Raw genomic sequence first — 11,452 nt, forward strand, 5'->3', positions numbered from 1 at the left:
CCCATCCAGCTCCCTGCTTGTGGCCTGGGAGGGCAACTGAGGATGGGCACAAAGCTTCAGACTGTGCCAAAGACCCTGAAGAGCTCCTTACACCTGGCATCAGATGGCAGCAGCTCTGGCCATTGCAGTCACATGGCGACTGAATCATCAGACAAAACTTCTTAGTTTTGTCTCTCCTCCTCTCTCTATATATAACCGATTTTGCAATAAAAAAAAAAAAATTTTTTTTAATCCCTGCCAGCAGAACTGGCCCCGGCCTGCTCTCTCACATGTCCATCCCTGCTGCGGCCAAGGACCCAAGAGAAATAGCAGTTCACAAGTCCATACGGCAATCCAGTGTGAATCAAAACCCCTGGAAGACCAAGTGGTCTACCCCCTGAGGTCGATCCGTTCAGCTGAGGATCTGCGTCCCAGCCTCCCCAGCCTTAGAAGTGACCTAAGTGACGCACAGTGAACAACTGGCCACACGTACAAACCTGCAGACATCCACCTTTCCCTGGCTTCTCTGCCACATGCCATTACTGCTCAGCCTCAGCTCTCCTGGAACGCGGGAATGTTCTCAAATGAGAAATTATTCTTTAAGACTTATTCGATTTTCATTGGAAAGTCAGATACACAGAGAGGAAGAGAGACAGAGAAAAAGAACTTCCGTCCGATGATCCATTCCCTAAGTCAGCCACAATGGTCGGTGCTTTGCCGATCCAAAAACAGATCCAGGAACTTGTTCCAGGTCTCCCACACGGGTGCAGGGTCCCAAGGTTTGGGGCCGTCCTTGACTGCTTTCCTATGCCTGAGAGCTGGATGAAAAGTGGAGCTGCTGGGATTAGAAATGGCACCCATATGTGATCCAGGATCATTAAAGGTGAAGATTTTAGCCGCTAGGCTACTGTACCTGGCCCTAGCATTGCTACCTTCACTGTCCCGTCAAGCAGTGAGCAGAGAGGGTAAGGAATACAGATACAGGAGCCATGCTCAGGGGATACCTGTCCTCAGAGTCTGTCCGTGAGAAGGCAGAGAGCAAGCAGGTATTGCAGGGCAAGAGTCGGAGTGCCAGAGCGATGAGAGCACATGGCCAGTAGACAGTGAGCCCCTTCCTATCACGGCCTGTATGGAGTGGTGAGTGGAGTGTACACAGCAGTACAATACCCCCCCCCCAGGTTCCAGGTGACGATAGGTGAGCATGACAGGTGGGCAGGAGGGAACACCTAGGTGTTGGGCAGGTGGCTTCCAGGCTCGTGACCCTGAGCTAGCTGCCTACCCTACCACACAGTAAGAACCAGAAGGGGTGTGGGCCGGTGGCGCAAGGCCACTGTCTAGCCAGGACAGGGGTGGACTAAGTCAGCCTGCGTCAAAGACACACCGGCACTGGGAGGAGGCCTGAGAGAGGAGCTGGCAGAACTCCTATGCCAGCGTGCAGTCCCTGCAGGGGAGCTCAAGAAGCAAGACAAGGAGCAGCCCAGACCAGGACAGGTTACAACACCTGCCAGCACACGTGTGGGTCAGGTCTGGGGCAGGCCAGGCTGGGCCCGTTTACCACACTCACTGGCAGATCTGAGAAGCAGGACAGGGTGCGGAATGGACCAGGTCGGGCTTCAGCACCTGCCAGTTCACGTTAGGGGCAGGACTGGGGGCTGGCTGGGCTGGGTTAATGAGCAGCACAGCCCAGCATGAGCTGGAACTGGGGAAAACCAGGCTGGGTCAGGCTACACCACACAACAGCATATGCGGAGGTGAAACAGGACATGATAGACTGAGCCACAGCACCCACCAGCACACGTGTGACCCGGTTGGGGTGTGTCTGAGCCTGGTAGGGCAGATATGGGGACTCCCCTGCTGGGCCAAAGCTCCTGCTGGTGAGTGTGAGAGCTGGGACTGGGGGCAAACCAGGTTGGGCAGGGCTACAACACCTGTTGGCCTGCATGTGAGCTGGGTTAGGGGAGAGCCAGGCTGGGCTGACTGACTGTACCCACTGGTGTAGGCATGAGCCAGAGTAGGGGCAGACTAGTTAGGTTTTGGGGCAACATCAGCTGGCAAGTGCCTGGACTGGGGGCAGATCCTCTGGAGCTAGACTGCAGAACCACCTGGAGAGTGCTAGATCCAGGGTAGGGAATTGTCTCATATAGAAAGAGGGCACTTCTTTGACGGGCTGTAGCTCCCAATGGTGAAACATGCGAACCAGGACTGGGGGCAGCTCTGGCTAGACAGGCAGTGGCACGTGCTGGCGTGAGAGGTGACTGGAGGGTGGAGTTGGTTGGGTTGAGTTAGGTTTCAATGCCCAATGATGTGTATGAGAGCTGAATGGGATGAGGGACCAACAGGACCAGTCCACTGCACATGCTGGTAAGCACAGGAACCGGGGCTGGGCTCTGACCAGGTGGGGGTTATTGGGGGCTGCTCTGACTGGGCCATAGCTTCCCTTGGTGTATGTGAGGACTGAGTGTGTGGTGGGCTGTGGTGGGTAGGGCTGCACAACAGGGCTGGAGCTAGATCTGAGCAGCAATTGCAACTATCAGTGTGGGCATATGCTGATGTGGGTGACAGACAGAGCCAGACCCCACACAGACACGCAAACATGGGAGTAAGGTCAGGGATCACCTCAGATGAGATTTCTTTGAAAACCCACTTGATTCAACTGCTGCATTCAGAACTCCAACCACGGACAGAGCGGCAGGACCTGTGCCCACACAGTGGAGAGCCTGTGTGTGAACGGGGCCCCCTCAGTTACTGAAGATGCTGCAGAGCAGAGCATGCCCAGATGCCAATGGAGGATGAGGCAGTCCCTCGGAGCCTGCGGAGGACATCTGGTACCAGAGCAGAGGAAGAAGGGCAGAATCAACTGCTCAGCTTCCACAGAGAAGCCTGAGAGCAATTTTCTGGGCGAACGGAGACTCGGGGTGGGCTGTGTCAGCCCATGGACCTTGGGGGGATTTCCTCATCCTTGGGTCTGAGAAGTCGACAGCATGTCAGAACATGCTCCACGTGGGGACCCTGGGGCGAGACTGAGTGGTCTCTCCCCACCCCACAGCTCCTGATGCAATTGGCTGCTGGGATCGCCCTCTTTCCTTCTTCCTTCTCATCCCAGGAAGATAAAAGGCAAATTGGAAACGGTTGTCTCATCCATGTTCCCCTATTCCTCAACCCTCCCCACCCTAATTCATGGTCCACATGTGCACGCAGCCTTATCTATGCAAACATTGTCAATAACACCATTAATTCACTATTAAGAACCAGTTGGCATAACAGCACAGTATGTTTCCCAGGGGCAGGCTGTGCCACCCCAGGGAGGGATCCCCCAAAGCTGCAATAGAAGCTCCCAATGTCTGGGACGCCACAAGACCTTAGAGATGTGTATCTCAGGGCTGGGCTTTGCTGCTCATTTGCTTCTTTTGTTGCTTTGCACTGGTTTCCTGGGAGTCACTAGGACTGCAGCGACGAAAGGGCCTCCTGAGGACACCGCCCTGAACACAGAGGGATAAGCTCCCTGAGAATGAGCTGGTGCAAGAGCCAACAAGATTCACTTAGATTTCAGCTGGCTGCTTTGATCACCCAGAGTCCATGTGCTGGCCTGAGGTGCGGCCTCCTGGATGTCTATGCAGTCAAGACAGCAACAGCCAGTGAGTTTATGTACAGCAAGGTGGAGAAGTCCTAATCATGCTTGCATGTGCCTCCACAGTGAACTGACACTTTTGTGATGGCAGTGAGCACCATGGAGGCCAGCTAGCCCAGGCAGGATGCATTCATGGCATATAAAAGGGACCTGGAGAGTAACTAACCAGCAAGAGAAGCTCTCCACATTGTTGAAAACAGGGAGACCCTCGGTGGCAGCACCTGGCAGTTCATGTGAGAGCCAGGGCTGAGGGCAGGACTGACTAGGAAGCTGCACCCACTGGTATCTGTTGCCTGCCTTGGGTGGGGTGTGGGAGTGCAGACTGAACCCAGCATTTTACCAGCTGGCACATACAAGCACAAGGTCTGAGGACCTGCTAGTTGAGGTTTCTCAGGTGGCTCCCCAACTAGACCACTACACTTGACCCCTGCCTAACAACAGAGAAAATGACGTGGACATGTGGTCCAGTCCTGGAGCTGCTGACCCTGTGCGAGAAGGGAGAGAATACCCAGATGAACAGGAAAGAGGAAGAACATGAACAGCCAGCTCCTCCATGCCAACAGAAGACTCGGAGTGCCCCTTCCAAGGAGGAAAGCAGGACAGGCACAGCAACATTCCAGGCCAGGCTCTACAACAAGCACCCAGGCCTGGGGGCACAAGGAGGTAGACAGGACAGGCAACAGGCCTGAGAAAGAATGTCTCATCCTTTGTTAATGAAAGCCATAACACAGCAGGAAAGCCAAGGCCACTCAGGAAAGACCCAAGGGACTTTCTTTCCCACACTGGGGTCTCCAAGGCAACATCAAATGACCACTTCCATTTCCGGGGATGATGCAATCTGACAGCAAGCACTGCCTATCCCCTCACAGACACAGGTGGGAAAAACGGAAACATTCATCTCACTCCCATTGCTCCCAACCCAGGCAGGCTGCACTCAAGCCAGAGCCCCACGTGGGTCTGCAAACAACTCACCTGTAAAATCAATATCCAAACACATTGTTTAAAAGACAATACAATAAAAAGACATGTGCTGTAGCTAACAGGACGGCATCTGACACAACCTCAGGCCCTGAAGTTAGAATCTTCTGAGATAACACCCAAGTCCCAGCCCTTCACACTCCAGTGGAAACAGCAGCAGCCCAGCAAGGGAGTCCCCAAAGTTCCCCTGCCACGCATGCTCCTTTGCCCCAATTGTGCACATATGACAACGGGTGCAACAGCCCAGTCCAATCTTGCCTGCTGACAGCCCTGGTGCTCATGTTCACCAGCAGGAGCTGTGGCCTAGCAGGGGAGTTCCCCTAGTTGTCTTACCAGCCCTGCTCCCACCATTGCATCTCACATGTGCCAGCAGGTGCTGCTACCAACTCTCAGGTGCCCAGCGCCCCAGTCCTGGCACTCACTGCATGGTACTGTGACCTAGCCCAACTTGCCCACAACAATGCTGGCTCTCACCTCTGAGTGCTGCAGCGCAGTCTTGCCAGAAAAAACACCCAGACCCAGCTCTCATGTGACCACTGGAGGACGCCACCTGGCCCAGCCTGTCCTACACCCATTCAGGTTCTGACATGAGGATGTGTGGTTCATTCTGGGCTGATCCTGCTGCTGCTATGAGGAGTGGATGCAGTCTCCACACCAGGCTCTTCCAACACTTCATGGAAAACACGTCCTATGAAAGCCTGTGCAAGGATCCCACAGGTCTGGGCGCCAAATAAACACCTCCTCATCCCAATTCCCCAGGAGCTTCAAAATGATTAATTCATTTGTAAGGCAGAGGGATAGAAGGTGGGGAAAACAGAGAAAGATGTTCCAGGTGCTGGCTCACTCCCTGATGGCAGCCACAGGCCCAGGCACGGGCAGGGCCTCCATCTGGCTTGCCCCCATGAGGGACAGGGGACCCAGGTACTTGAGCCATCCTCGGTGGCCATCCCAGGGGCACAGGTAGGGAGCTGGGCCAGAGCACAGCAGGCGGTGCTCACACTGGTACTGCAGTCCAGGATGGCAGAGCCAGCCGTGCCCCAATGCCAGCCCTGAGCTCAAGCTCTCTGAATGCCTTGTGCACTTTGGAGGGCGGGAGTGGTTCCTATTCTTAATACATAAAGATTGTGATTGTGATGTAACTCACAGAGCAGAAAATTCATAATTGGCAGTAGGCAACACAAAGGAAGTAGGCGTGTCCGGTGAGGTACATGTATTTACTGAGTTTCCCTGCTGGCTCCCCGGGGTCAGCACACAGCGTGTTGCTAGTGGGCTGAGCGGCGTGGGCTGCCTCGTCTGTGCCCATGTGGGAGAGGCCTCGGGCAGTACGGCCCATACCAACCCAGCTTTCCAGAGCGGCGAAGTCTCATGGCACTTGCTCACATGTTGTCTTCCCTTAATATCGCCAAACTCCGAAAGAAAAGCTGGCATCCCCACTGAGTGTGTAGAAGCCACTGTGGCACGAGGAAAGTCATCAGGCTAATCTGGAGAGGACAGGAGCCAGGTCAGCTCTTTGTGCTGCGCCTCCTCGGCCTCTCCCCTCCTCTGGACCACTCCCCTTCCACCTGGCCAGAAAATATCACCACCCACCACCTGCCACCTGCCACACTGCGGCACCTGCAGGGCATGGCTCAGGCAGCCAGAGACATCAGACGACAGGCCCACGGTGTCCAGCGCCTCCCGGGCAAAGTCTTCAGACCGCATGACCAGGAGTCCGGGTTTGAAGCCAGTGGTCATATTCGTGGCAACAATAGCAGGAGTCACGGTCTACAGGAATGGAAGAGGGGAAGCCAGGGGCTGTGTTCATTCCCCGTGCCGTACACCTTCCTGCCCAGACACCAGAGACACTCCAGTGCAAGACCCTTCCCAACACCCTGCTTCCCTCAGGACACAGAGCCTGTGGGAATCCCCTGGGAACCCCTTTCTCATTCACCCCCTCGCACCCCTTTCTTTGAGAGCCCCCTCACCCCTCCAAGTCCGCACCTGCACGGTGATGCCATAGGGGCGGTACTCTGTGGCCAAGGCGTTGGAGAAGCTTCGCACGAAGGCCTGAGCAGGAGGACAGAGACGGTGCCAGGAGCCAGAGCCTCCCCCAGGGCAGGGGCAGGGATGGCCTGCCAGCCCACCCTGGCCCTAGCCCTGCCTGCTCCTAGGACACTGTGTGACTACCGAGGCCAGCACCTCCCCTGCCTGCCTGAGGCCCCTGTGTCCCACACCTCCACTCCTCCGTGCACCTGCTCTCAGCCCCCAGCAGGACCCGCTCCCATCCATGTCTTCCCAGCACTCCAGTCACCTCTTCTCTCTCATAACACTAAGAAACCCAGGCTGGGGCACACATGCGCACCTTGGACGCAGAATACATGATAAAAAGTGGGATGCTCCACAAGCTGTTCATCGAGGAGAGGTTGATGATGACGCCTCTGCGCCTGCGTGGGGAGCAGCAGCCAGTGGGGAGAGGGGAGGGCACCCCAACTCTGCAAAAACACAGGTGGGACCTGTGCGTGGGGGCAGGGACGTAGCCCGGGAAAGGTCCTCATTCCTACCTGGTGACCATGCGGGGCAGGACGATGCGGGTCATCTGTGGACAAGGGCGGCAGAGGCTTGTCCCAGCCCTCCTCCCCAACCCTCCTCCCCAGCCCTCTGCCCCAACCCTCCTCCCCAACCCTCCTCCCCAGCCCTCCTCCCCAGCCCTCCTCCCCAACCCTCCTCCCCAACCCTCCTCCCCAGCCCCCGCTGCCCCTCGTGCTGCCCGGGCCCGGCCCCCTTACCTGGATCACTGACATGATGTTGCAGTTCACCAGGTCCGTCATGCTCTGAAGCAGAAGACAGGAGAGGAGAGCAGCTCACCCCTCCCTGCGCAGGCCCCCGGGCTCCCACCTGTGCTCAGTCTGGCCTCAAGCAGCTACTGCAACAGCCAGCACCCATGTCCCATAAAAGAGCACCCACTGGGACAGAAGGCGCAGGCGCCTGCTCACCCTCAGCTCTGCTTCTGGAACCTTTCCCTTCCTGGCTCCTTGCCCATGAGCTAGCCTCACAAACACTCAGGGAACAATGGAACTAAAAGAGGAGCTTCCTCGGGTAACATAATTATGAAAATGCATGCACAATTTCCCCATAAGGCACCTTGCTCGTGCACTTTCATTTTTATGTTGTGTGTTTCTTTCTCCCTGTACGGCATAGCTACAGATGGAAGGAGCAACAGCAAAAGAGACCCTGCATCCACTGGCTCACTTCCACAAACAGCCACAACAGAATGGAAGTGCAACAGCCGGGAAGCAAGCAGGGAGCTGGATGCCAAGTGGAGCTGCTGGGACACAAACCGGTGCCCCTGTGGAAGCCCGGCTGATGCCAGGCAAGGATTGAACCACTAGGCTGCTGGCCTGGCTACTCAAACATGCTTCAACAAAAACTTACTTGTGCCAGGCTCAGTGGCCACATGGCAAATCCTCCCCTTTACAAGCACCAGATTCTCTAGCAGCGCCTTCCGTGTCTCTCCTTTCCTGGAACCTGCCTTTTAAACGTCAATAACTCAATCTTTACGAGCCAAGGTGTTTCTCGCAGTGCTGGGCAGGAGCTCCGGGAGGGCCGTCCTCCTGGGCAGCCATCCGTGAGGTGCAACCAGCTGTTGGGATCAATGCTGGCAGGACTCTGGGGTCCCACTGGACACTTGCAGGACTCGGGGCTCCCCGCTGCACAGCAATGCACTACAACCGTTTGCAATGTAAACACAGAAAATGCACTCCCATGCAGCTGCCTGGGAACACCCTGGGAAGTGGCAAATGCCAGCTCAGGTGCTTGAGGCCGTGCTGCCATGTGGGGGACCTGAGGGTGCTCCTGGCTCAGGACTGCAGCCTAGCTTGGCCGTGGTGTTGTGCCAGACACCACGTGGGCAGAACCTGGAACACCGTTAATCTCTGTCCCACTGTGCCTCCATCCTGTCACACTGCAGTGGCTAGGATTTCCACTCAGTCCAGCTCTCCCCTGCAGGTGGCTAAACCCAAGGTCAGCAGCCAGAGCTGGGCTAGAACCCACGCTCTCCCATCGTGGGGAGGGCACGTGGGTGTCTGAAGCGCCAGGCCCATGGACCTCCCCCCCCCCGGGGTCATTCTGTAAAGCCGGCACCACAGGGCAGGGAAGGTGGTGAAGGGCTGCCATGGGCAGTGGGCAGCAGCACAGCAGGCACCTGCCAGCAGCCGCGAGGTGCCTGCGTTCCGACAGAGGGCAGCACAGAGTCGGCGAGCAGTGCAGGCCTCCCAGCAAGGCTTCACTTACTTGTCCAGGGTCTTCGCACTCCAGAAGCCTCTGTAACTTGCTGTCTGCATAAACCATGCCCACGTTGTTCACTAGGCGGGGAGAGGACAGAGGGGTCAGCGGACAGCGCCGGTGGCCACAGACAGGGGAGCAGGCAGGGGAGGGCGAGCCAGCCTGGCTGCGCACCCAGCACTCCTATGTCCAGGTCCTGCAGTCCCGCCTCGATGTCCGCATAGATCTCCATGCCCCGGGTGAAGTCAGCCTGGATGACTCGAGTCTGCCGGCCATGCAGCCGCTCTGGCAAGGGGTAAGCGAGCAGGCCAGGCCCTCAGCTGGCCACAGCCTGCACACTGGCCCTGCTGGCCTCCAGCCCTGCCCGGCTCGGCCCGGGGAGACCCTGGCTCTCACCAATCTCCTTGGCCTCCTGCTCCAACTTGCTCAGGCTCCGACTGATGAGCACCACATTGAGACCTCTCCTGGCCAGCTGTGCAGGGGTGCAGGGAGCAGGGTCACCCACTTACTCCTCCTGCCTGCTGCTGGCCACCACAATCCAGGCTCCCGCAGCAGAGGGGAGTGCAGGGCCAGGCAGCAGCCAGAGGCACAGCTGCAGGAGAGCCAGCCCATGGCCCTGAGCTGCAGCCCAGGGACAGCAGGGCTCCTGGACACTGTGAGCTTAGAGGGGACCCACCCTACCATCCCAGTTCCTCATCGCCGCCTGCATGAACATTCCACACCTTAGAGCCTGGGCTCAAGGGCAGGCTTGCTCTGGGTCCAGCTTCTGGGTTCCTGCACATCCAGGCTGGCAGCACGAGGCTGGTATATTCCCAGGGGCAGAAGTGAGTTCTATTGTGGTCGTATCCCAGACACTGTGTCTGTCAGCTTGGCTGAGAGCAGGTGCAGGCAGTGTGGCAAGTCTCATGGTGTCAGGGCACTCTCTCTCTGCTTGGCACCTGCTGGCCCTGGGCCACCTGGCACTGCCCACGATCCTGGAATTAGCCAGTCTTTTCCTGAAACACCTCTTCCACAAGCTCTCTGAAGACTCTGGGTTGGCATGGATTGCTAACATTCTGGACACTGAAATTAACCAAGCTTTGCATCTCATTTCCCATCCTGCTTTGGAGGACCCTCTCTCTCTCAGCCTGCGAGTCTCTCAGGTAACACACCTGAACCTAAGCACATGGTGGCACGAGTCCTGGGGCCCTGCCACCCCATAGTGCTGCTGCATCAGGTCGGGACTCCTGGCTGTGGCCTGACTTATTGGCATATTTTACTTGAAATATAGATAAAGTTCTTGGGGTTTATTGCACAGCCCATGGCATCTGGCACTGGCTGCCCCAAGCCCCACAGCATGTGGGAATGAGAGGCTGGCAGTGACCCAGCACCTTGAACATGACCACCGACTCTCGGCAACCCTGGAAGCAGGAGTCGGGAGCCGGATATTGGGCCTGGGCACTTGCACTTGAGTCACTGGCACCTCGCCTGGCATCTCAGCTGCATGGACGGAGAATGGGAACTGCATGAGTTGAGGAGCACCTGGGATGGCAGGGCTACACCGTGGGAGTGCAGCAGTGGCCTGGCCCAAGCCGGTTCTACCCGGAGCAGGTCAAGCTGGGGTTGTGTTCAGTGAGGAAGAATCTCCCCAGACAGCCTGCAGGAACACCCCAGCCCGCACCAGGACCAGGCGCGTTTACCTCATGAGCGTAGGCCCTGCCAATGCCTCCTGTGGCGCCAGTCACCACTGCAGGGGAGCAGAGAAGGAGGTGAGCACATCCCCATGCCTCCTCCTTCCTTCTCCCCTTTCTCCCTGTCCCCTCCCTCCTGCCCTCCACCCTCCCTCCTGCCCTCCACCCTCCCTTCTGCCCTCCACCCTCTCTCCTGTACCTCCACCCTCCCTCCTGCCCCTCCAGCCTCCATCCTGTCCCTCCAGCCTCCCTCCTGCCCCTCCAGCTTTCCTGATACCCAACTTCCCTCTTCCTGCCCTCAGCAGCCTCCATCTGACTGCTCCCTCACCCCTGCTCCCTCTCCTGCACAGGGGCCATCTCCCAGCCTTCACCTCTTCTTCCAGGAGTCTCCCCGTCCATGCCCCATTCAGGGTCCCTCACCTTCCTCCCGTCCTCACTCCTGTGTCCTCACACCCCCGGGGCTTGGGGCAATGCCCTCACTCTCACCTGCCCAGGCTCCCTGTGCACAAAGCCACGGGGCACCACGGCGAACCTGGGGCAGCAGGTAGACGTACACTCCACGGGCCACCGCCCACACGACCTGCAGCAGCAGCCACACGCAGGTGACGGCCCCCAGCGCGCTCAGCACATCCCACCTGGACTCCATGGCGGCCAGCACCAGACCTGCAACTGGAGCAGGAGACACCGCGGGCAGCAGGGGTTTCTAAAATTGCTATTCTTGGCCTGAGTCCCTCTCCTGCCTCAAGTCCAATGTTCACTGACCAGAGGACACCAATTTCCGTGGCCAACCACACCCACCCGTCACATTTCCAGCCCCACAGTAATCCAATTATGTGTTGAAGTGCAAACGTGTGTGTGTCATAGTATACACTGGTTTTAAGGACGATCCTTGTTTCAGATCACTCCTATAAAAAATATAAACACTTGAGCCCTTCTG

General features: G+C 57.4%; 1 protein-coding gene across 1 annotated transcript; it reads right to left on the bottom strand.

Annotated features, from left to right (window-relative positions):
* Nucleotides 1–5,961: 5,961 nt before the first annotated feature.
* On the bottom strand, nt 5,962–11,161 carry LOC121153763 (very-long-chain 3-oxoacyl-CoA reductase-like). The gene is made up of 11 exons (XM_040976507.1): nt 11,002–11,161; nt 10,525–10,571; nt 9,242–9,317; nt 9,020–9,130; nt 8,855–8,925; nt 7,351–7,395; nt 7,126–7,160; nt 6,927–7,008; nt 6,566–6,631; nt 6,200–6,349; nt 5,962–6,066 (listed from the first exon to the last, which is right to left on the bottom strand). The coding sequence occupies exons 1-11, from the start codon at nt 11,159–11,161 to the stop codon at nt 5,962–5,964; spliced, it is 948 nt and encodes a 315-aa protein (XP_040832441.1).
* Nucleotides 11,162–11,452: the final 291 nt, after the last annotated feature.

The sequence above is a fragment of the Ochotona curzoniae genome, unplaced genomic scaffold (genome assembly GCF_017591425.1).
Source record: "Ochotona curzoniae isolate NIBS_2020 unplaced genomic scaffold, NIBS_Ocur_1.0 contig_2699, whole genome shotgun sequence".
Classification (NCBI taxonomy): domain Eukaryota; kingdom Metazoa; phylum Chordata; class Mammalia; order Lagomorpha; family Ochotonidae; genus Ochotona; species Ochotona curzoniae.

What these genes read in the sequence shown, in the direction of transcription:
- LOC121153763 (XM_040976507.1), bottom strand. Translation starts at nt 11,161, where the DNA reads ATGGAGTCCAGGTGGGATGTGCTGAGCGCGCTGGGGGCCGTCACCTGC. An exon ending in AGTGCGAAGACCCTGGACAA is followed by an intron (nt 7,396 to 8,854) that starts GTAAGTGAAGCC and finishes CTTCTGCTTCAG; the next exon opens with AGCATGACGGACCTGGTGAA. An exon ending in GCCTGAGCCATGCCCTGCAG is followed by an intron (nt 6,067 to 6,199) that starts GTGCCGCAGTGT and finishes TGTCCTCTCCAG; the next exon opens with ATTAGCCTGATGACTTTCCT.